Source organism: Cygnus atratus, chromosome 1 (genome assembly GCF_013377495.2).
Source record: "Cygnus atratus isolate AKBS03 ecotype Queensland, Australia chromosome 1, CAtr_DNAZoo_HiC_assembly, whole genome shotgun sequence".
Classification (NCBI taxonomy): Eukaryota; Metazoa; Chordata; class Aves; order Anseriformes; family Anatidae; genus Cygnus; species Cygnus atratus.
Window position 1 is genome coordinate 125,534,334 of NC_066362.1, and position 24,372 is coordinate 125,558,705.

The 24,372-nt window shown below is 36.3% G+C and overlaps 1 protein-coding gene across 4 annotated transcripts in view; it reads right to left on the reverse strand.

The window, feature by feature from the left end:
* The window catches only part of MBTPS2 (membrane bound transcription factor peptidase, site 2), a 36,314-nt gene that overhangs the window by 7,275 nt on the left and 4,667 nt on the right, over positions 1–24,372 (reverse strand). For 3 of the 4 annotated variants that reach the window (XR_004777974.2, XM_035542289.2, XM_035542290.2), the window contains exons 3-10: positions 22,526–22,664; positions 18,551–18,654; positions 15,905–16,032; positions 12,207–12,325; positions 11,052–11,232; positions 8,497–8,591; positions 6,341–6,536; positions 455–530 (exon numbers count right to left, since the gene is read on the reverse strand). Coding sequence is in view for 2 of the 4 variants with exons in the window: in XM_035542289.2 (XP_035398182.1) it covers positions 455–530; positions 6,341–6,536; positions 8,497–8,591; positions 11,052–11,232; positions 12,207–12,325; positions 15,905–16,032; positions 18,551–18,654; positions 22,526–22,664 (1,038 nt within the window). In the remaining 2 variants the exon portion in view is untranslated. Of the gene's footprint in view, positions 1–454; positions 531–6,145; positions 6,211–6,340; positions 6,537–8,496; positions 8,592–11,051; positions 11,233–12,206; positions 12,326–15,904; positions 16,033–18,550; positions 18,655–22,525; positions 22,665–24,372 lie in introns of all 4 variants that reach the window. The other variant, XR_004777976.2, reaches the window with a different exon arrangement.

Consider the following 24,372-nt stretch of genomic DNA (forward strand, 5'->3'; position numbering starts at 1 on the left):
ACAAAAACAAAACAAACAAACTACAACAACAACAGCAAAAAAGAGTGGAAGTGAACAACCATACTCTGTTATTTAGTTCAGCATAATGGCTCAGAAATGGTGTTAATAAAGCTCTGACATATCAAAGCTAGCAGTAACATTTATCCTGCCATAAATTCAGGATTACTTTGACTTTCTTGTCAGAGCTGCTAAAAATCATCGTCAAGAAAGAGTTTAAAAAAAAAAAAAAGCTGACCAAAAATATCCCGCTAAGCACAAGGAAGTGGGAGATTCCATTCTGGGCTTGGCACATGGACAATAATTAATGCAGAGATGGGATAAAGATGTCAAAACTCTACAGAAATGTTTCTGAGCATCCTGTCTAAAATGATATCCAAGTGAAATTTTGCTGGCTCACTAAATTCTGAACAGTCTTCTTCTTGTCTTAAAAGAACAAACGTACTTCAAAGGATACTTGCAAAATGTCTCTATCACCACAGGCAGATCGATGCTTAGAAAGTTATGTCGTGGTACAAAACTGCTGAGACTTACTGAAATGAAAACAAAGGTAACACAAAGAATCAATAGCTGTTGCAGAAATATAATATTATGAATTCGAGTTTTTAATTTTCCAGAAAAAAAGCACATTTTAAATGACAGTTCTTCAAGCATGAATAGCCAATCTAAATATGGTTTTGCTTGGCTTGTTTTCAAAAGACACAGTGCAGCCATTAAACGTCTCTTAAACATGCTAACATAGTAAAATCATACCACAAAATACGACTAGCATGATTTTAGTAAAAGGAGATCTAAGATGTATATTTTCAGAGACAACTGGACATCTGTAGTCATAAAGACCATATGGTGTAATTTAAGTCTCTTCCCAAAAAAATCATATAAAAAGAGATTATAGTTACCAGGCTTTTTCAACATATGTTGTCCACATCTATACATTCATACTGTGGGTGCACGTGTACTTTCTCTCAGGGCCCCAAAATTTTTCTCTTGCACTACCTACAGAAGATTACTATGTTCTGAAGTTGAGCTCATGTTGCATGGAAGGGGGGCAAACAGGGAGGAGAGCACCAGAGAAACTCTGAGAAAGCAAAGGCTGGGAAATGATACACAGGTGCATTACACTTCTTAACACCAGTTAGCCAGTAATTAAACAGCACCTTCTATCTTCAGATGATACCATAGGTGACTCCAAGATTTAACTTAGTGCAACAAAAAAGCCTGGGAGATGAGACTTAGTACCGTTTGTATAAATACCTTCCTCTGCGCTGGAAGACTGCATTGTCAAACTCCACACGACCTTGAAACACTCTTTGGTACCATAAAAGGTATAGATGAAGGTATAGATGAAATTTCAGCTGACCACGTCAAATGCTTATGAGAGAGTTTATCCTCAAAGAAAACTAAGTTAGCTTGAGATCTCCCACCCTGTTAGTACAGGGATGCTCTACCTGGGTTGTCTGAGTCTGTCAGCTTCAGAGACTGTTTGAAAGCCTTAGTTTTGTGATACCTGAAAGAGAGGCTCCTTTCCTACCATAAAGCTCCACTTCTAGCATAGTGGACTCTTATCCCCAGAGCAAAGAGGCTCAGGTAATTTCAGGTAGAATCAGAAAATCACCTCAAGAATGAGCTTGCACAGCAAATGCAATAGTCGCTCTGTCCCTAAAGAACAACTTTGAACAGAGTTGAGGCAAGCCACAATGGTTTGAATTTTCCCTGCTAACATTGGAAAAAAATACATCCATAAGAAATACCGTTTCCTCAGAGGTACATGAAAGCAAGAGTTCAAAGAACAGATTGATTAGAGTTCTGAGCAGAAGAGTTCCAATCCCACTCTAACAGTAACATCCCTTGGGAAAGGAACAAGATTAACTTACCCATTCAGAAATTCTAAAACCATAGGCTAAGACAACATTGGAAATCGCAGCATTAATATGTAACATGCCATTATTGCTGCTTCGTGTATCTTCGTTAGCAGATCAGATTTCTTCAGGTTCAATAAATTGAAGAACAACAGAACACAGGAGAAAGAACAATTCCAAAGGAACGTGAGGCTGAGAACTGGTCCACTCAGCCACATTAACATTACTTCTGTTTTTTGAGGCCCTTGTGATGAGTAATCAAAAAAGTAAAACATAGTACAGCAAGTAAGCATACCATCGGCAGGAGAAACCTGGAAAGCAAGGGGTCCCAAAAATAGAGTGGTTTTGGTGCGGCAATAAGCACAGAACTTCCCAATACCAGAATTGCCTCAGCAAAACCAAGATGGTTTGAAAATCATGTTCTCTCTTACCTTAGCTGAAGAAAGACCTTTAATTTAGGGGTCTGTGAGCAAATAAGTAAGTCTGTTGGACTACTGAGTGAAGAACATACAGTCAGAAATCCTGGACACAATCCAGCTCAGAAAGCCAGAGGCATCCAAGTCAAATGATATCCAAGACAAACAACTCATTAAGTTGAAGGCTGGTATCAGAACATCTGATCAAACGCCTTGTTCATGAGCTAATCAGCAAAATGGCTGAGACAGCCATTGTATTCAAAGGTTTCAAAAGACATACACTGCAATATATTGTAATTGCAAAACCTGATTGCCTCTTGACAAACACCTAACGCTACTAACAAGTCACCATCCTGAAGTTGTGCCTACATTCAGAATTGTTCACCAATCTCCCTCCCCCTTTGATACAACAAACTACCCGTCCCTAATAGCTTCCAGACCTGGATCAAAACTACAAACCTGGCTGCATAAGCAATATCTCCAAAGAACCGCAAAACTCTTCACGAAGTTGCAGGAATGACCTCCAGACACTGAAATATGAGGCAATGAATCTAGTGGCTGTAATGGATCAAACCTAATGGTGGGACGCAAGCCTGCCCTTTGAGGGATAAGGATTGTAGAAATAATGTTCTTCATGCTTGTCTTCAACGGACAATGCTGAGAAGAGGTGAACAGCAATGAAGCTGATTGAGAGAAAACAGTCATTGTTTTCCACGCTTGAAGTGAGTAATTCTTAGACCTGGAATTAACATTTATTTTGTTGGCTAATGCTAGATGGCATTTGCAAATATTGAGAAGAGTGCACATCAGACACAATTTTAATCAGAAGGGTTGATAAAGTGATTTAGTGACTAGGTCGACCAACGACATTTTTAAAATCTCTTAATAGAGGAAAAGACAACATATGCTATGGAGGAGAAAGTATGGCATGAGATATTTCTGTATGGTCTCCAGAAGAAAACAAACAGAACTTTTACATTTGGATAGAAAGAATTACTATCCTCAACAATAACGGGAAACAAGTGTTAAAAGAACGAGAAATCAGACTCTGACAGACAGACCTTCATCAGAGATTATGACTGTTGCCCAATAAACTCCCCAGAGCTAGAAAATGGCTTTTTTGGGGAAGACTTTGATAAAACAGAGGTAGGAGGCTGGTCCAGTTTTGTACTAGGTAAGTTCCATCTTCTTTTCATGAAGAAAATCTTGCAATTTTTTGATCCCTCTTCTGATGGGTGATGGAGGTACAGTAACATTGAGGGATATGGTCTTCCCTCAAAGAGTGTGAATTCCAAATGTGAATGTTAGTCACCAGATTTTCCCAACCACTTAGGAAAGGAAGTCAAGATTTTGCAATACTAGAAATTGCATGAAGGAATAATAATAAAAACTAACAGCCAAAAAAATCAAAATAACTAAGAAATACTGCAAAGTTGCATAACACTAATAACAGGGCACTCCATTTCAACCTTACATATCATCTGTCCAACATAAGGAGAGCTTCTAGAGTATAACAGGCCTGCAGTGAGAAAAGTCTGAAAGTCTTGAGTAATACCACATGAATTAAACCCACAGTATGAATTTACATTAGAATACATTAGAGACTTTTCACAGAGAGGATGCCAACTAAAAAGATTAATCAATGTGTCCATACTTAGCAACGCACATTCCTAATCATTTCTTCTGTTTCAGTTTCAGCCATATCTCCAGCAGTATAATTGCATTTAGGAGTGTGATTCTTTACAGTTATTTTAGACAGAAAACAAGAGCTAAATATAGATATTAATCCACATTAACAAAAATCATTTTTGATATGATATTTTACTTCAGGGAATAAGACATTCAGGGAATCTCAAACATTTAGCTGCACAGCCTATTTCTTGTAAATAGCTAATATGTATATATATATATATATATATATATATATATATATTAAATATCGTATCCTGAAATTGGCTTCAAATGAAAATATGAAATAATCACTGCTTCTCCATAAACCAGGACTACCATGGCAGCAATGCAAGCCTAAACAGAAAATAACACATGCATAAACCCAGAATGTTTTTCAAACATAACTTTAGTGGCATTACTAGGGCAAGAACACACTCGTGCAACTCACTTGTCAGGTTGCATGATAAATGTAGCATTTCTCTAAAAAGTAGTGTTTCCTGCAAGCAGGAAGGTTATGCTAAAGAATAGGCATTATTTCTATTTCAAAATTCACACAGTAGAGAAAGAAATTATTTTCACTTTTTCAATTAAAATATATATATATATATATATATATATATAGTTACCACATTCTGATTGTCACATCTGAAAAAAACAACAACAACAAAAATCTGCTGGCCCCAAGCCAGTATTGTACAGTGCAAAGTAAGTCTGAAATACATCAAAGTTGTTTCACTGGAATGCACGGAACACTGCAGCTGGACTAACTGCTGCCCAGGCCAGGCTCCTGTAACTAACTTTAGCTCTGGTGTTTTTCCAAGGGGAACATAGAGCATTGGTTGCATGTCAGCAAACTCCGTAATAAAGTCAGATTTTAGCTTTCAAACTAACACATTTGTTAGGCAGTTCCCAGGGTATAGTAAATCATTTTAAAACTATATCCCTGTATATATGCTTTTTAAAAATTTATTTATTTTCACATGGTGATTTCTTAATTTAGAACTACCTCTATAGATAAATCCAATAATATTATTTCCTCATTTCTAAAGGAATGACAGACAGGTCTGACTGCTTTGCAGAATTACCACATAGTAGGAAACACTAAAATTCCAACATACTGAAAAAGAGAACAGTATCAATTCTTCTTGAGTACCTAGACTTTGTATTGTTAAACTAGAGGGCTGAGAAAAGGAACTTAAACAAAGCATTGGAACAAATACTATTCTTACAAATTATTCTTGCATATGGAATAGATGTCACCAAATATTGAACCGTGTGTTAATATCACACAGCTGACCAATGCTTCTCTTCCTGAATGGCAAAAGGGCAGAAATAACAAGTAAAGAAATCCTGTTTTGCGCTTATAAATGGCCTTATGGTGCAAAGAAGTAGAAATAAATAACCTGATTTTTCAAGGAGTATCAAAATAAGACCAGCACAGAAAGGTAAAGACTGGCAGATTAACAAAAGATATGTTTATGCAAGAACACTAGAGGATTTACACAACCAGACTTCATCACTGTTTCTAAAGCTCTTTTGTACTAAATTTCAATGCTAATTCAGTAAAGCATAATGCCTTGCTAAGGAGATACTTCAGGATGCCTGAAGCAAAACCTCTCCCTGTGAGGTAGAGCTGTCTGAGTAACAGACAAGTTCCTTACAGAAAGGGACAGTATTTTAACACTTAATACCTTTTTAAGCCCTTCTGAAGCTCATTTTCACTCTGCCACTCAAGCTACTAAGTAGGCATGAAGATTAGTTTGTTAATTCTTCCTATACTTGCTCCAAGAGAATTACTTTTTCCTTGTATATCTGACTCAAGGATAAAATCTTGTCTAAAGGAAAGCCATAATCCATTTCAAAATAAGGAACTAAACTGCTATATGCTATTTAATTTGGGGCACTTAAAAAAAAAAATCGGGAAAAAATTATGTTGCCATTGTACTTTTGGTTTAGTAGTCATGGGAATCTGTCATACATACTTGGATATTAGTGATTTAAGCAGTCGTGCTAATACTGCAGTAAAGGCGTTGGAGCAAGATGCCCTGGAGATTTCGCAACAGCATTTCGAAAAGTGTATGTGTTAGCAAAATACAGGTGCCTGTTTCCCATGACTAAGCTGAATGGTATCTTTTATAGGAATAGCCCTTTTATACTTTTCTGAATAAGCAACTATCTCATATCACATATTGTTTCTATTACCTTTGTAACTCATTGCACTGTGCACATTTCATTTTAGGCCTGAGTAGTCCATGTCTCTCCACTGGCTGTAACAAGAAATGGATTGTGCATTAAATAAGTTAACTGACAAGCGCTCCAAGACCTTGTTCAAGCAGCCAGGAAAAGTAAACCGTATTAGAACTCTTTCGTTAGACTGCTTTAATAAGTAATACGAACCTGTGTACTGTAAGTGCATAGGGTGTCCTACAAACAGCATGTCAATATGGGGTGGATGTTTTACCCTGATTAACCTTGTTTGATTTTCTAAAGAAGGAGTCACACAAAAGCTTGGAACAAAGTCCTTCTGGCAGTCCATGTTGGTTCGACAAACTTTGCTGGCCTCGATAACTTTTCGTGCTGGTAGACAGGCATACTGCAAAGGGTGTTTAAAAAGATTGTCAAATTTAAAGGTATTTTCCAACAGATCAGAAATAAAAGTACTATTTATTCATTTTTTTAAAGCAAAGATCTCACTGATATGTTACTAGCCCACAAAGAGCTGGAATCTGATTATTTTTTTCCAGATCCTACGGAACCTCTACCTGATATACATTCAACCTGTCATTCCATTTTTAGTGGAAATGTAGAAAAGATGCATGTACCAAAATAAAAGCTAACTTTTTAAAGAGCTACAGACACACACAACAAGTATTAAGGCATGACATGTATGTCAGTGATTTCTAATGAACAGAGCTTTCATCAATGTACAACTGACTTATCTGTTTAAGAAATTTCAGCTTTCATTGATTAGGCTGAAGATCAGGTTGCTTTCATTGTTCACGAAAGCAACCAACCACCCTGCGCTGATCGTGTGGTTGTGAAGTGACCATTTTGAACTAGATGAACACAGCACCCGGTGCAGTGCTATGTCCCAGGTCCTACCTATGTAACACTCATTCACTCTCTGCATGCTGAAAGACCAGATCTTTCTTGCTCCCCACAGGCCAAGCAGAGAACAGCATAAAGGAACACGAAATTGTTTTTCCCCTCATGTCTCTCATAAAAGCTCCATGGCAATTTTGCTTTTGTTCTTAAACACAAGCAAGGAAAGTTCTTAATCTGTTGTTTGCCTTAGGAAAGACAAAAGAAGATCTTGTTTCTTAGCCTGACAGTTACGCTGCCTTATAGACGCATGGGTGTCATACACTCCATTAACCTCAATACAAGATCTTCTATTCTAATTAGTGGGAAGGGGCACATTTTCAAATATTGCTGTGTAGCACTGCAAAAACTATTTAAAATAATTGTCCAAAAACTCACTTGGCAAAACATGCCAAGGACATTTGAAGGTCACAGGCTTCTGGATGCTTTTATTTCTTCGCTGTTCCTAAGTACCAGCTATGAGCTTAAGAATGTCAAAGCTCAGTAGGGCAGTGTTTATCAAAGCTTGCTGAACTCCAGGATGTTACCAGCCACTGTCATATTTCAAATGAACTGCTGGTCTGTGCTCAGTTCTCAGTGACTAAATACCACAAACTGGATATTGGTTTTTTGTTTGTTTTTGTTGGGAGTATTTGTTACAGAGAATCTGTAAATATAGCAGATGTAGTAACAGACATTTCTATTTCTTTAGGTATCTATCCTACAGGTTAGAACAGTAACAGACTGGCATGTGTAGAAAAGTTTACACAGTTCAGACTTGTGCTCTTTGTTCTTGTAAACAGAACTATTAAAAATACTCCATCACTGTCAATATGGATCATATGTTTTAAGAAACATTTCTATATTTTAAAGAGAGTAACACAAAATCCTGCTGGGAAACTTTGTATATTTCTACATGCTACAGAAAAACAATGTGGTGAAAAAGGAATCAAATAGAGGCCTTACTGAAAAAAAAAAATTAGGCAATTTTATTTATTAAGTTTTAAAATTAAGTTTTATCTAGTGAGCAGCACAGCACTGCTGACTTCACAAAAAATAACTGAACAGATAATCCAGTACTTTACTTTGCTTGTAGTGTTCATTACCTTCAAAGACTGAAATAAGGAAAATAAGCAATTTTAACTTCTTCTCAAAAGTTGTTTTTTTTTTCTCACCAATATTCTGCATCAAATAATGAAGATGAGGAAAGTATCTTTCTGCCTAAAGAATGAGGGGTATAAAATCTTCTCTGGTTCTTCCAGAGACTCCTTGACTAATCATGGGAAAAATTATAACATATATTTTGGCTTGTAAGCTGTAAATGAGAAAAGTAACGTACATATTAACCTTTAATACAAACTGTAGGTATTCTTAAGCACTTGAGCATGCTTCATAAATGTTGGTAAATATTTCTAGTTTCATTTAAACAATATCATATTTACCAAACAGAATTAGCACTTTAAGTAACTTACCAGATGGCTGTCCAAGCTATTGCTGTATGAAAAGCAAATGTCTGTGAGGCTGTTGTTACTACAACATTCAACTGTGCCATCGAGTCTTCTATAGACTAAAGAACATAGGCATAGATCAAAAGAATGATATCATAGCATAGTAACTTCCTGAATTAGTCTCTGAATAAAAGAGAACAACCATTCTGCAGCTTTCAAGAATTACAGTAATTCACAGATTCTACTTGTGGTTCAGTCACAACTAAAAATAAACTTCACCACTTTAAGAACACAGATTTCAAACATGTCACATGCTGATTTTTTCATCTTAATGATCTCCTTGAGATCTGGCAGATCTATTACTTCCATGTTATGAGCATTATGAATTACAAAAAAATAAAATAAAATAATTGGCTGTTGCCTCCAACTTGCATTAAGGGCTAGCATAGAAATTTGTTACTTACTGTTGTACTGACTTCACTGGCTAACTATTGAGATAACTAACACTCAAGATGTCCTCTTTAAAACACGAAAGCCTTTACAAGATTCAGTTTTTGAAAGATTTCCAAGCACTGAAAGCTGCAGCAGTGAATAAATGCTGTTTTAAAACCCTGTTAACAGTGTGGTGCAGAATCCTTCCATAGATACTGTTAATTAATACAACCTAACTTATTCTACAGCAACAGCTTTTTAAACAAACAAAAGAACAACTCAGAAGAATAGTTACTGTAAGAATCTGTGTCAACATTGCAGTACCTTCCTTAGTTAGATCATGCTTGACATAGTGGTTGCTGATTTATCACTGCATAAACTGCAGTCCACTAACATGGAGCTTTATGCCTGGGGCTTACAGGTGTAAGCACTGTGCCATATAATCCTTCCTTCAAGTACCCTAAAGCAGCCAACGTATAGTTTTGAATAGTGAATGACCATGAAATTAGTTCCCTTATGAACTGCACTGAATTTTTTTTTTTTTAATTTCAAGAAGATCCCTGGAGTATTGTTTTTTGTCTAGCTTCATACTCAAATATTTTATTCTCCATTTATTTTATTGTCAAGTAGATAGGATCCATTTGCTATATATATTTTTATTGATACTCTGCATTTATGTCAGTTGTGAACTGTCAAGATTTTGACAAATAACAGCTGCTAGAGACTGAAAAGAGTTCATTTAATTTCAGAGGAACATTTCTCACTGCTGGAGGCTTATGGCTCTGAAAATGCAGGCAGACTGGTCTGATTAGAATGCAGCAGTGGGACAACGGACTGCTAACACAATACAGCAAACCAAGCTTGGATGCAATATTAAGTCTCTAGTATTAAGTCCCTGGTATTCCGATCTAAATAGGACTGGTTCAGTTGCACAATATGCAGTTTTATTATCTATGACTCTGAAATTACATATCAGAGGACAGCAGAATCTCAGAATATATAGCTATGGCATCTAAGAATAGGTTCTTACTTGCCATCCCAGCCCAGCTGTAAACATTTCCAGAGTTGCCCTCATTTTCAGAAGGATTATCCAAACTCTTAAATATCTAAAAGGATCTTACCCATACTCCACTAATTTCCAGTTTTAAGTATTTATCTTAGTTCCAGCTGTAAGATTACTTTCCTTACATATTAAAAAAAATATCAAAAGATTACCTTTTCAGTCTCACATGACAACTATAATGCATCTAAAATATAGGTATTTGAGCTGCCTGACCCATCTGTCCCAGTATGATGAAAAAATGGCATCGTCAATTTTCAAGCTCCGAGAATCATATAGGTTTTGCTCAGCTGCAGGCCCTTAGCTTTGGAATTCAGTGTCCATGGATGCTTGCATGAACCAAACTCTGGAGAGCTGTAGGGCATGTTGCAAGACATTCAGCCAATTAAACTTGACTGTTCATTTTTGTTCTACTTAATTTTTGTTTATTGTTCTAGCTTAGTTCAGTACACTTTTTTTTTGTTGTTTCTCAGGGGTAAGTTGTTACAGCAACAGCACTCTAATGTATAAATGAAAACAGAAGGAAACAGACTGACCTCTAGAAGCAATATGTGCAGTCCAGACAAAACTAAGTTAACTGGCAAAGACATTGTGAAGTTGAAGAAGCAAACGAAACACAAAACCTCTTTAGTGAGAAACATCACAAGAAGTGTCCATAATAAAGCACATCATTGGGTTAAGCCACACAATTTGTAATGTCACACTAATCAAAGCAGTAAGGTGATGTGTGGAATTCACAGCTGCAAAAGGTCACTGACTTGATCCATGGAACTGAACTAAAAATATAGAAGATAACTGTATTACTGCTAATAACCAAGTTATACAATATCCAAATGAGGCAAGTTCCATTATTCAGATCATACAGAATATTTGTATAGGATGACTGGAAGACAAGAGAACTTCTGTCCATCCCTTCCCCACTTTTTATTTCACAAATAAGGAATGGCATATTGGTCACTACTTAAGAGAAGACAACAGACTCAACTTAATGAGAAGTCTGTCCCCACTAACAAATCCTAAATCCAAAGTAGTCTTTAAGATGTGATAAAATTATAACAAATCACAAAGAGAGCACCTAAAATCATACCTCTAGCTGGAAAGCTTAATTGTTGTAGGGTGGCTGTATTTATACAGTAGCCGATCTGCGACTTCTGTGAAATATCTCCCAGACACAAATTCCAGTCTTCTACAGTATAGATTGGGCAGTCCTGTAGACTAGTGACAATATCCCCCACAAAGAGACCTCTTGGTCCATTGGCAGGAGAATCCTGAGAAGAAACACTGAGGTCAGTCATGTTGCTATAGTTGAAACTATAAGGATGTGTTTACAGTTGAATGGATGCTGAACATCCATGAAACGTTTAGGTTAGGACATTATTTTCAGAGAAACAGAAAAACTTAGGCTCCACTAGAACTCTGATTATTTTCACTGATGGTAAAAGTATCACAAAAACAACACACTCCATGAAGAATAATTTATTTAGTGCATAAAGGGAAAAAAAAAAGGGCAAGTTTCCAAGTGTTTTCAAAGGACCTCTTCAAATCTGAGCAATTATTTTCATACAAGTTAATGTGTTTTTTCCTATCATTTCAAATTGAAGAAACATAAATTAGTTCCCTAAATGTTCCAACAAAGCAGGGTGTACCTATACCGTCGTAAGTATAAAGCACAATAAATGTCATTCTTTTCCTGAGTTATAGCAGTTTGGTTTTAAACCCAAGAAAGACTGAGACCTTTCAGCTCTGCTTTTCTTCAACTGTTCTGTATTTGATTAAGTCAGAAAAAAATCAGTCCTTTCCAGAAACTCAGTCTACTTCTGCTTTGCTTCCAGCTGACCAAAGACGCGTGAAAGTCAGAATAATCTTTAACATTAAAAACAGATAACAATAAGCTAGTCATAAGGCACATTTGAGTAGATTTACCTGGTGCCAGCACTAAACAAATCAAATCAAAACCAAACAAACAAAACAACCCCACAGAAATAAGCCTGCAAAGTTATCTCAAATATCTAAATAGTCTTATACTATGCTTAGTAGTCTGTAATTATTCATGCCATGCCCATTCATTTACTAACACTAAAAAACATAAGATTGAGAAGGCAACTTCAAACAGACAAAAAGCACAATATATTAGACTTTGAAGAGTGCTGCACCGACCAAATTTAATTGTGAAAATAAGAGACTCAGGTACATTCCAAATCACAAACCATATAATATGAAATCAGTAAAGAACTTTTCTTACCTCTGTTACCTCAGTGACAAGTGCCCCAACACCCGTGTAATAGAAAGGGAAAAGAATGGCTGGCAGCAGAAACAAAACCATGAAACTTGCAACACCAAGAACAAAATTATGCCACACTCCTAAAAAGAAAAGGAAAAAAAGTTTCTAAATAAAACATTAATATTACTAATAAAAAGGTATTTTTTGAAATACAAGATCTTACAGTTAACTTCTAATTAACTTTTCTGAAACAATTACTATAAGAATGGATGAAACATTAATTCATGGCAGGGCACCCTGAAGAAAATATGAGCTTCTGAATCAATTTTAAGCTACAGCTTCTATCCACACAATTGTCAAGAATCATAAATATTAAAAAACTAGTGGAAAGAAATGTATTACTTGTCACCTTCTACCACAACAAACTGTCGAATTGAAGAATCTTAATAAACAGGCTTATATATGAATGCTTTTTTTCTGTTTGTCAGCAAGAAGCTTAAAATTTAGTTGACATTCAATACTTTTTCACGGTTATTCCTGTTGTATCAATAAAAATAATTACATGTATATATGCCAAACAGGGTTAGAAAATTATTTGAAAAATGGCTCCTTTTACAAGACAGTCAGGAAAACCACACCATGAAACTAAGTTCACCAATCAGCAATTCCTAACATTATTTTTGCCAATATATTTCTAATTGCAATCTTTACAGTATGCTGTTCTCCACAGGATGAAACAAACCTCTGTCATAAGGCAGGCTTGCCTTCCTTCAACATCTAGTACTATACAAATTTTTTCATTCCTTCTGTGCTCTTGGATAAACATTTTCTATGACCCATGCAGGAAAACTTTTCAGTGTCAAAGGCTCCTTATTCCCTTCTTACAGTGCTTCATCTGGTTAAGATGGTTTGATTCAATTCTATATTTACAGTACACTTACAGGACAGGAACTGAAATAAATGTATCTAAAAACATATCAAGCCTATTTTTCTTGCACTGTATATAATATAGCAGTCATAACATGTGACAGACTCTTTATTTCCTCTGCTTATCTTCACAAGCCACCCAGTCTTTTACATTTCTGATGCTGTAGAAATGAGAAACATTTTTGGAGTACTTTAAATAAGAGTTTGTTGCTGTTTCCACTAATAGATGCTTCTTAAAGTGATTTCTCTTTCTGTAAGTTTTTAATCGTATCTCACTGAAAGATAATTAGATAGATAAAGAGAATTGAATGCTGAAAAACTTTATCTCACACAAATGCACGCATGCGCATAAAACACAAGTACAACAAAAGTATTAAGTAAATATTTGAACTTAATTGTTAGAACCTTTTTATCTTAAAAATAAACTTTATTTTTTCCAGCTTAACAAAGTACAAAAATCTAAGAAACAAAATTGCCTTGCAACAGTGTGGCCACTAGAATGTGTAAGCTGAAGGGAAAAAAAAAAAAAAAAAAAAGGTGATGGAACTGCTGGAGGGTGACAAAAAGTGCTTTCCAATAGCTAGGAAAACATAGGCTTTAATACAATAATCTACACAATTTGCTGTGTGGAATACAGCAGAAAAGTCTAAAATAGAAAGGCTTCAAATTCATCCCAGGTGATACCTAGAAAAATAAACAGCGTTGAAATGAGAATACCTATTGAGGCACACTGATGAGTATACCATCAATTTCATTTTGCTACAACAGCCTCATCCTTGGAAACTTAATTCTTTATATTTAAAAAGGCACACTTCACACAGCCCTTAAAACACCTTAAATTCATGCTTCGAAAATCTTTAGCTCTTTTTTCTGTTAAAGACAAAACATTTTGAAAAATATTATCTGAAAAATAATCTCAAAAATAACACATATTTGAACTAATTATAAGCAAAGGCTGCACAGGAGCACGTTTTAGTTATTAGGCATGCAGTGAAGGCTAAAAACATCACAAGTCTCATTCACTATTCTTGAACTCATGATGCCATCTGCTGTACAACAAATATACTGTTTAAACTCCAGAGTACAGGTGGACTATAAAAGGAATATTCAGTGTGGTTCTCTACTCTAGTTCTTTTAGTTCTTCCTTGTAGCTACAGTACAAAAATCTAAAAACTTGCCCTGTAAATTCAAATCTTCAGAACACTGAAGATCTGATAATAGGTTCATTCAACTGCTCTGACAAAAAATAAACTAGTACAGTTTACCAAATATCACATTTTATCGACATCAAACATCCTCATACTAAACTACACATAGCACTAGCTGTAAAAACTGCATGTATTTGTTATACCAAATTGATCACAAGCCATTAACGCTAAACAGCCTTGCAAAGTGCTTGTTCCTACCTTTCATTCCCTATGTCAGGTTTCCCAAACATTATTCTAGGTGTTTACTTGTCATCAAAGCCATGAAAGCAATTCTTTTCTATTGCAGCTTATAAAATCATTTTTCTAGATCATTTCCCAGGAATGTAAGTAAACAACTCATTTTGAAAATTACGTCTTCTCTTTTGGTTTTGTTCACACTAGCTGAAAATGGAAATTGACTAATTTGAGAAAAAGGGCTTCATAAAAGTTAGCCTATCACATCAAATGATTTTGGTACATTACAGTATTTGGAATATAGATACCTTTACTTACCTAGCATTTATCTTCATTTACCTGATCTACGAAAACCTGAAAATAAGCTTTGCTAAATGCTTCTGTATGCCCAGTCTAAAATACTCTTTATAATTTCTTATAGTTATAATATTCAATAAACAGTGTTACCACGTACACAGTACTGCAGGCTGGCTGCTTTCTATTGCCCCCTGCAACAGAAAATCGTCAGTGTCAAGAACTAAACAAAAATGTTATTTTTTCTGTCTTTATTTCAATAGGTTGGGAAGCCCCTTTTTCTCTAGAAGTCAATAATACAAGCAATTGAGGAAGCATAACACAGTCTCAGTCTAGCTTTGCACAGCAATTGAGCTCTGCTTCCCAATAGCCAAGGAATTTTTAGTACAAAAAGCATTAAATCAAAACTCCTTGGAAGTTTATTTGGAGCTATAAGCTGCAATTCTCTTTGGATGTTTGTGTTTTATCTTTTATTTCGTTCTGATAGCATCGCCAAAATACAGTCACCTACATAACAATGTAACTCAGACTTTTTTGACAATCACTCAAGCTATTGTTGAAAATCACATAATAGGTTGCTCCTATTGCAGAAGATGGTAGTGGTTGCTCAAGGGTATTCACCTGTGATAGCAAGTCATGTTCTCATACCACCAATCTTCTGGCTGAGTATTTATTTATTTTTGTGCTCCAATGTTTCACTTTTTAAGCTGTATGATATGCAAAGAAAGTTAAAGGAACTTCTGCACCTCAGCTGATATAAGAGCTTATAATAATGGGAAAAGGTGGTCAGAAACCACATTTTTTCCCCAACCATATGAACAACTATTCTGAGTCTGATTTAGGACAAAACATTTTTCAAGTCAGGAAATTCGTACTAATTTATGTTCCTAGAAACAGAATTATCTCCCCCAGAAGACAGCACAATACGGACAATGATCAAAAGGATTTTCTGACATCACAATTCAAGTTCAGAGCAGAAGGATCACCTTTAGGTGAAGAGAAGCTTTTATGCTTCTTCATTTTAAACCTTCAATCCTCTATCAAGGATTTATAAATGATACCTGTAGAATAAGTAACTGTGCTAAGGAGAGATTTAATAAGAGCACAAACTATTACCTGCACAAAATATTCTTAATTGCTGGACTGGTGATATCAGCTGCAAGTGGGTTGTGAAGAGGTCAACAAATGCTCCCGGATAGACAATAAAGATAAAAATCCCAAATCCGTTAAATCGTACTTGTTCTCTTTAAAAAAAAAAAAAAGAAATAAAAGGAAAAAGAAAAGAAAAATGAAGAGCAGTTATTGCACTCAACAAATGAAAAACTGGGAGGTTTTGCATAGCACACATTTTTGACTATGAGAATAATTAACATTACAATTATCAAACTAACTTATTCCTCATAACATGAAGGATGGAAAGATAAACAAGAGGATATTTTCTGCGTTAACTGCCACTTTTAAATAACATGAATTTATGAGGCTGGTAAAAAACAAATGCTAGAGTTCAACTTCTTTTCTGCCTTCTGGCAATAACACATGAAATATTAAAAAAAAAATCTGCTTTTAAGTAATATACATTTTAGCATATATTTTAACATTGGAGGAGTCTATTAGGTAAAAAATGGCAACCTTTATTATTGAATTTCAAAATAATCTATGAAAAATGATCTAGAAAAGCAATGCCTTTCCTTTAACAGGAACACTTAGAGATTTCTGGAATTTATCATTTCTCTCTTTGTCCTAAGTGAAATTCAGAGTAAATTGTAAACTTACAAAAATGAGGGAAATGTCATCTGAAAGTCAATAGGGTAAAAGGACAAATGCTATTTAAATATATTAGTAGCTGACACTGTCATACAGATAAGATAACAGTTTCAGAGTTTTCACAATTGCTTTTAAAGGGCACTTTTCAGAATATCTACGTGAAGACTTGACGAAGCTAGATATTTCCGAAGGGACTTGTAAAGGCATGACAATCACGTTTCAAGACATTTATTGCAAATAAATCAGCTACTCTCATATCTTTTCTGTGACAGTACACTGGGCAAAGCATTATATTTAGTCACTTTTCATACAATCCCAGCTGCAAGAATGAAGCACATATACAATAAAAGGAGACAAAAAATTATGAGAAGACATAAAATTACACAAAACAAATCAGAACAAAATAATACATGAATTCTCTGCAGGTAACTCATAAAAACTGCCCTTACTACAGATTAGCAAGGGTAATCTCCTGCACATGCCAGATTTCACGACTTGGGTAGAAGGTATAAAGGGAAAGAGAAAAAGGCTTTTTTGATATAAGCCTTGACTAAGTTAAGGCTCGAGTATTTTATGCTTTTGTAGCCAATACTACCTTGAACTGAAGCTGGTGAAAGTATGGAGGGAGTCAAAATGATGTACCAGAAAATATTATTATTATATACAACAATCATACAATTCTCCCATAGCACACCTATTTAGTAAAGCCTGAGGATGACCTTAACAGCACTATAGACCCAATCTGTACTAGGAGAAAAACAAAAACGTAAAAACACAACACAACAAAATGACAAGGAGAAAACAGCAGCAGAAAGTTGCTGTAAATGGAAAAAAAATAATCTCCCAAATTTTGATTGACAGTAATTTTACAATGGACAATCCAATTTTTTCTCCTTGAAATAGATGGGAATCGATTTTTAACAAAAACATAACCCAAAGCTGAATATTCAGAGCCACTGCCCCAGATCTTGAGTGAAAGTATCATACCACTAAGGTATAAGAATTATTAATTCTGGTTAAAAACAGCTCCATAGTTACTCCTGGATTCTCTGCAGTTAGCCAGCAGCACATGAAGGCACTGTAAGAGAAAGGAAATTTTCTTGTCTCTTCCTGTCATGGGATGAGCAAGAGCAAAGAGCTTCATCCTCCACAAAAAAAAAAACAAACCACTGGATATTACAGAAACCAAGCTTAAAGACAAACAGAGTATATGAAACACACAGGGTCCCACATCACTCCTTTGACTGAGAACTTTCATTGCTATAAAACAGGTTGTAACAGGTTCAAATGCAGTCATGACTTCTTATTCTCAAGAAAATCAGTGAAACAGCTTAGGGCTTCGTGCCCATGGGACAAATAATGCCTATGATGTCCCTAGGAAATGTGGAAGACACCTGAATATCAGTTCTGGTAACCACCACTTAACCCTCTTATGCTGGAGTGTCGTTTAACAGTAATTGACTAATCATCAAATAACGTCTTTGTGAAGTAATCATCACAGTTAATAGTGACATTAAAAATTTCAACCGTGATCAAAATTAACACATCTCTGAGATTAATAAGGGCAAATCACATTTGACTGAGTTACTGCTGTTCAGATGCTACTTCATGAGCTGCGTTTAAATAAACTAATTTAAAATCTATTTTAAAGTACCATTCTACAATAGCATGCAGGTCCTCTGCAAATGCCACAGCTGCAGAAATGAAATTACTGTATGAAAAGCAAGATCAATTATGAGCAGAATTACTTTAAACCTCACGCGGTGTGGTCTGATCACGAGTCCTGTCATGAGTCCTGTCTCATGATCAGTAGAATAGGCACTGTATTAAAACTCTGTCCTTTCTTGTACAGCCTTCCAGACTTAAAATCTAAGGAAGCTATGAAATACAGAATAAACAGACTCTCTAGATAAACTGAAGAAATGCTAACAACGTTCACCTGTAATTGGAATATTAGTCTTTCTTGGCACATAGTAAGAGAAAAGTAGTTTGTATTACCGAATAGCTGCCACCCCATGGCCGACTTCATGTATCACACCACTGATGAGGATTGCAGAGAAGAAATAGGTCAGCTGGCTGACAGGCAAATTTACACCAGGCACCTGTTCATGTGGGCATGACAACAAAACAAAACACACTAGGAAACCAAGAGGTACAAAGACAAATCATCCTGCCTCTAACCTTGCTGCTCTCACTCAGCTTTCTCAGCCCACCAACACAACAGGAGCCACACACACAGCACTACTGGTTTGTACCCCTTCTCTCTGTTTATTCAACATAGTTTAAAATACACTGAATATATATTCTTTTGTTGAAGGTTGAAAAGCTCTGCAGGTGAAAAAGCCTTTTCCCTCCCCTACTCAGTCCCCACAACCATGACAGAGCGTGCCCTACTCTATATTAAGCTCCAGAAGTTTATAAAAACATACACAGACTTCAACTAAAATGAGACAGGCTTGGCACTGTGAGCAGTAGTTTACAATATCCTGTAGATAGTCATGTGGTTATTGAGATCCACCCTTCAAAAAAAAAACAAAAAGTGTAATACATTTAAAACTGGAATTGTCAGTCTCCCTTCTCTCTTTCTATAAAACATGACACCACCCCAAATTGAAAAGATCAAAAAAAGAGTAACTTCTGTCTATTGTTCAAGCTTTGGCAGTCTGCATATAGCAGATTAAGATTAAAAAAAGCACTTGCAATGGAGATACTATTTTAACTGATGTAGGACATAACACGCAGCCCCCCCAGTCTTCCTGTTGCTGTGGATTCCCACCGCTCCCCAGCTCTTCTCTGCACTAGTTATGAGACAACAGCTCCCTCCAGCCAGGCTCCAAAACAGTCACAAGTCAGAAGGAGGAAGCCTGCCCTCTTTCCATGGGACAGGGAGGACTGCTCAATTCCCACCTCCTCTCAGCTGCTGGGACTGCGGTAGGAAGACCTGCTGCTGACTCAGGGACAGCTGTCCCTGCTGCTCCCCACACTCCAGGCAGGGAGCACCCCAGTGCCAACAACCACTGTGTACATGGCATGAATTGTGATCCAGTGGCAGAAAAGAGATGCGATGGGCAAACATTTCTGACCCGCCTGTAAGACTGTCTAAAAATGACCTTGTGTGACACAAAAGGCTGCAGCTCCTGGCTGCTGTTCTCTGGGCATCAGATACAACTGAGCACACCCTATTCAACCCTACCTTCATTCAGTCCTGCCCGTTGCTCAGTTATCATGAGCAGCATGATAACTGCATTCAGCTATCCATGAGGAACCCTGAGACAGCTTGATGAGACAATCTAACTAAAAGAAATCCTTTGGAGGACTGTTTTCACTAGTGTTACACCGAATCATTTCACAAATTCTGTTCAGAGTGTGATGGTGACCAAGATACTTGTCTTAACTGGCATAATGATTGTACCTCTCTGTATGAAGACAGCTGCTCTTCACTCATGAGACTTCCATTGCTGGCATTAAAGCATTAGCTGGTGGCACTAATAGATCAGTTAACTGGCATTCTCAGTGGCTCTTTGCTCCAGGAGCATGGGAGGACAGACAGCTATAGCAAAAGTTCCTATTGCAACACCACGGTGACTGTATCACATTAGAAAACACCCAGTGCTTTCACATACCACGTCAAAGAAGCTAGCTTACGACACACCTGAAGAGGAAGCTAACTCTCATGAAGAATTCACGCAGTATTTTGTTAACAAGCGTTGTCACCTCATATTTCATGGTCTTCTGGAAATGCCTTTAGTAAAAAAAGGTCCTTTCCTAATAACTGATCTGCTTCTTCCCCACTTTTGCTAACAGGCAACCAACACAAGAGGAGGAAGCTAAAGAAAAACAACTCAGTTATCTGCAGATGGGTATTTTGAATAAAGTACATGGCTGAAAAAAAAAGAGGATGGGTGCAAAAATCTAAATCAATAAAACATAAGCGTAACTCCCTTTCTCCAAAGATCAAGAATAAAGGCTAAGCAGATTTATGCCAAAGGCTAAAGCACAGTTAACAATTAAAGACAAAAAAACAAAACAAAAAAATGCTCTCTCTCCTCCAAGGCAGTCAATTAATTATGAAACATATTGATGACTAATTTAAATGATGAGAAGGTCCTCCTCACTTGTTCTTCACTTCTTTGCAACCACATCTGGGTCACTTTTAGTGTCAACTTACACTACCACATTCCGGTCAATAGAATACTCAAACTCTGTGAATGCAGAATTACAGGACTGTGACCATTGAGAAATGAAACAAAAGAAAGAGAACCACACAGGTTCTCACAGCTTAGGAGAAGTAACCTTATCTCCATACATGACACTACATTATCTGTATACAATCCATCTCTTTCAGTACTGATCTGTCCTTGGTTTGAGTGCAGTGATACTGCCAATGAGCAGTCATCGCAGAATCCATTCCACATTGAAATTGTTAATATTGTGCTACATTTCTGCTTTCATAGTTACAGTTCACACCAGATTACTTGCTAAAGCTCATCTTCAGTTTGCTCACCTTTTATTTATGTCACTTTCGCAGAAGAGCAGAGTATTGCAAATGACTACTTTGGCGTCACAAAAGTGGATGGATTCATGTACTGATCTCAAAAAATGAAAATATAAGAGAGCTATTTCTTATTCTGGAATGCAATAGACACACATGCTTAAAATGGACCCTGTTGGCAGGTAAGAAATTTTCAGTCCCGTGTTCAATTTGTGCTCTACTAGACACACAGCATAACACCAAGACTTCCCACTCACTCCTGCTTGCTTCTGGAGATAATTCAGGAGCAGGTTGTAGACCAGGTGACTAACAGTGGCGGTACCAGCAGTTCTCTCCCAGGTTACCACTTCTGCCAACACAAACTGCATTTGCTGCATTCACCCTACATGAGTGAAACAAATCCAAACCATCCCAAATGCACTGAGTTTATAACGCATGCTAACGATCAGGCTGCTCACGCTCATGCAATTTATTTAAGTCTAGTGGCATACGGTCAATTTAGCACTTATGGGAAGGTCTGTCAAGGCAGCACACAATTCCCAACTTCTGTTTGCTAGACTAGCTGAGTAATACAACAGAGCAAAATGGTTGGGTACCACTGCTCTAAGCCATACGGTAGAAGGCAGAGTAATCTTATAGGACTTTTTGCTTTCCTGGAAAATGACCACACATTCTGGCCAGAGAGCATTCTCGGTGAAATAAGGTTAGCTAGGAACCTTTCCAGGTTAAACCTGTTGTAAGGGTAATGATACTTCTTCCATTACTGCCTTATGTATTTTGACGTAAGACATAAAGACGATATTTGCAATCTCTCACATTCTATAAACTACATTTGTTCCTAAAACAACACAGTAGTGTCCAGCATCAGAAATCCATGAAACAATCAAATAAATTATTAGGCCTTTGACTAGATACTGTCAGAAACAGAACACTCAATTTCAGTGTAAATTATGCAGAGGTCTTTGAACAATCCAAAAATATGCAATCTCCTCACTAATGAATCTTTGTTTCCACAATCACACAAAGCTCTTTACATTTCTCTCCTTTTCAACTGATGTTTTGTATTGTAATAAATGAAGGAGAACTCTTCTCTTCCTGCGGATTATGGACTTGTTTTGCAGGCTTCAAGGCCATCATTGTCTGCATGGCATCACATGGCCCAGAGAAGGTAAATTCTTATTGCAGTTTTGGATTCTTAGTATTATGATAATTTAAGGCTTTTCAAAATTGCTAACCAGTTCTCACTTCTGAGAATATTTAATATAAATTCTTTCACATATTTGCATTCGTCTTCCCCTCTTTTACTACCTCAACCCTCCATTTGTAAGGCTGGTAACAAACCAGCAATTTTTTTATTTAAACAAATATTAGCAGTTAGGTTATTCTTGCACAGGAGGATTTAAGTATCATATATCCCATTAAGACGTTGGTTAGTATCAGCTCACAGCCCTCAAATGAAGACCTGAGGAGAGAACACTTACCACAACTTGTAGCATACGATCATTCTGGGCTTTTGGTGCCTCAGTTAGCATCTGTGTCAGCGTCTGCATCAGTGTCTTTCCAAGAAGAATAACAGAGCCAAACATGGCAACTATACCAAACACCATTCCCATGCTGAACCTGCAATGATAGGCAAATAGTTTAGTAATACATAGGCACAGGAAGCTCGTGCATATTCTCTGGGTATTTAACTTAGCACGCAAAACAAAACACAGGGCAAAACCTACCCGGGGCTACTACTATTCATGCATTAACAAGGAAGTAAGTAAATATTAGCTAAAGGAAACTAATAAGACTAATAACATATACTAGTAACATATTTAATAATATATAATATTTTCCTTGTTTAGTAAGTGTTTGGCATCCAAATCACATCCCGATTCATCTTCAAATATTTTTATGCTGTTCTTGAGCATTCTATTTTTTATTCAGTTACCCAACACAAGTAACTTGTCATTAGCTATGAATAAAAACATAACTTTACAATGTATAATTTACCATGTTGCACCACACCATCACATATTTAGAAATCTGGATCAAGTGATGGGGTGGCATACATATTTATATAAGCTTTTTCAATAAATTTGGCATCTTCCTCACCAGCAATAAAAAGTGCTAAAGAACAATAAATGAGAATCAAACTTCTTTAAAGAAGAAAAATTAAAACGTACAAATGCAAGACCAGATTAAAATCAGTTACTTAAAACACATTCTTCTTCTCACCCATTCATATTTCATTAAAATCAGTGTGAAAAATCATTTCAATTTATTTTAGTCCACCTAATGGTAAATTTTTATTCACCATTATTATTATTATTTTACACTATTCAATAGTTGAAGGATGTGCTAAAGTCTATTTTCTAGCTGCAACATTTCAATTCACTACCAGTCCTTCTTCCTCTCACAATCACGTAATTGTTCTCTTACCATCCTTAATAAGGCTCACTGGAAATTAGCAATTTTATTTTAAGCAATATGCACTTGTAATGCTAATTAAAGAGACCGATGGAAACATTATACTGTAATAAATTACACACATTAAAAAATTGTGATTGATACAGAACTACTTAAAACCAAAGTAAAACCATTAGATACCAGAGAAACCAATATGAAGCAGACTTCTCTTCACAATTATCTCACTAATGGTAGCAATACAGGAAATGAAAAGAAATTCATGCCTAACTCATTTTTATTTTCAGAGTGGATATAAAACAACACTAGGGAGGCAATTCACCAATAATTTTCTAAACCAGTCCAAAAGCATTCATATTAACCACCCAGCTTATTTACCCATTACCAGCAGTCTGTGCAATCTTCGCAAGGAAAGGTGCAGGTAGGTAAAAGACAGAACTAGAGCAATGTCCTTCCGAGTAGGTACACTTGCTGAATGTCTGGGAAATGATTGGCAGCAGGGGCACAACTGTCTCTGAAAAATTTGTAAACTCTAGTGATCAGAGGAGAGCTCAGTGTACAGTAATGGGCAGATTTGGGATATGAGAAGCTGCTTTCAGATCTACCTCTATAGAGTATTATATGTAAAAGCTTTATACTTAAGAGCTATGAATAGCTCAAACCATAGGTAAAAATACAGTTTATAGATGTCTTGTTTTACAGCATCCCCATATGTAATCTAGCTGTATATTTTTTAGCAGAGGGCATAGACTTATGCTGGCACAATATCTTTATAGCAACCCTGTTTGGTTGGTTTTATCCTCAGCCTATAGAAATAACCACATCTAAGCATTCCACTTTTAAGGATGAAAAGCACAGATGTGGTGATAGTTGCTGCCTCTGTATTTGACAGAAAAGAAAAATCATGAATTTATAC